This window comes from Sinocyclocheilus grahami, unplaced genomic scaffold, assembly GCF_001515645.1.
Source record: "Sinocyclocheilus grahami isolate Dianchi unplaced genomic scaffold, SAMN03320097.WGS_v1.1 scaffold657.1, whole genome shotgun sequence".
In the NCBI taxonomy this organism is placed as follows: domain Eukaryota; kingdom Metazoa; phylum Chordata; class Actinopteri; order Cypriniformes; family Cyprinidae; genus Sinocyclocheilus; species Sinocyclocheilus grahami.
This window is the reverse complement of record NW_015505836.1, coordinates 866314-867753: the sequence shown is the minus strand read 5'-3', so window position 1 is coordinate 867753 and position 1440 is coordinate 866314. Positions and strand designations below refer to the sequence as shown.

The 1440-nt window shown below is 40.2% G+C and overlaps 1 protein-coding gene across 3 annotated transcripts in view; it reads left to right on the top strand.

The window, feature by feature from the left end:
- The window catches only part of LOC107558752 (proto-oncogene tyrosine-protein kinase Src-like), a 55712-nt gene that overhangs the window by 41051 nt on the left and 13221 nt on the right, over positions 1 to 1440 (top strand). For all 3 annotated transcript variants that reach the window (XM_016242424.1, XM_016242426.1, XM_016242425.1), the window contains one exon: positions 822 to 920. In XM_016242424.1, the coding sequence (XP_016097910.1) occupies positions 822 to 920 (99 nt within the window). The remainder of the gene's footprint in view (positions 1 to 821; positions 921 to 1440) is intronic.

Here is a 1440-nt window from a genome sequence, read left to right as displayed (position 1 = left end):
CGCATTATGCAAATATTTCCACATAGTGATGTAGATATGTGGGGGCGTGTTAGAACGAGCCGTTTTAGGGGGGCGTGGCAGAGTCTTAACTTTGATAAAGAATATCTCTTTGGTTTTGAGACTTTAGTCTTTGCAACTTCAGGGATCTTATCTATGCACAATCAGCTTGTAACACTCCAAAGAGAAAGGAAAACTTGAAATCGCATCATATGACCCCTTTAATAAATGCGGTATGACCAAATATTTATATCACGGTATTTTTCAAAATTATACCGGTTTCACAGTATATAACAGTATTTTTTTCATGCATGACCGGGTGTTAACCACATTTTCTACTGATTGAGAGAGGAAATACGGCAGTAGATTGACTTCGAAAAAAGACTTAGATTGACTTAGATCTATCTATCCATCTATATATCTATCTATCTATCTATCTATCTGTCACTCTCTCCCTATCTAGATTATGCACTCCATATGAGAGGCATGAGATACAGTAGTAAGTGTAAGTAATATGGGTTTGGAACAACATGAGGGTGAGTAAATGACTGTTTATTTTGGGTGAAGTGAACTGTCCCTTTAAATGCATGTTTCATTTATGCATAATTTGGCAGTGCAGGTAGTTAATGTCTTTAGAGCAGCTTTGTCTGCATTCTCATGGCTCATTTCATGGATTATAAAGCAGGAATAATACCGCAGATGTAATCTCAGGGTGTTTGTTTTTGGCGGGTAAAAAAAAAAGCCGTCTTGAATGTGTCACCAAATATGTTGAATGTGAGTTAAACTGCAGGTGTATTATGTGTGTGTGTTTTCTGCCGTCTTAGGGAAGGCGACTGGTGGCTGGCTCGCTCGCTGACGACGGGAGAGAGTGGATACATTCCCAGCAATTACGTGGCACCGTCTGATTCCATCCAGGCTGAAGAGTAAATCCTCTTCCTCCTCCTCTTTCTCTCCTTTTCTTTGCTGTTCTCCTCCCTGTGAATCTTCTGGTTTGCATTGTATTCCCTTCATTGTGATGTCAGATCTCTCAGTTCAGCTGAGTGTGATTCTAGGTCCTCATTGAGGATTATTTTAATAAACAAAACAATAGTTGAAAGAAAATTTTAACACTTATTTCAATTTGTTATGAGTCGGATGTTTAGTCAGTGAAGTGAGTCGATCACATGTTCATTTTCGAACCGCCCTGACTGATTCATGAGTCGCAAAACTGATTCATCAAAAAGAACCGGCTCATGAGAGTCATGAGAGTAGATGTCTGTCTGTCTGTCTGTCATCTATCTGTCTGTCTGTCTGTCTGTCATCTATCTGCCTGTCTGTCTGTCTGTCTGTCATCTCTGTCGTCTGTCTGTCTGTCATCTGTCGTCTGTCTGTCATCTATCTGTCTGTCTGTCTGTCTGTCATCTATCTGTCTGTCTGTCTGTCTGTCATCTATCTGTCTGTCTG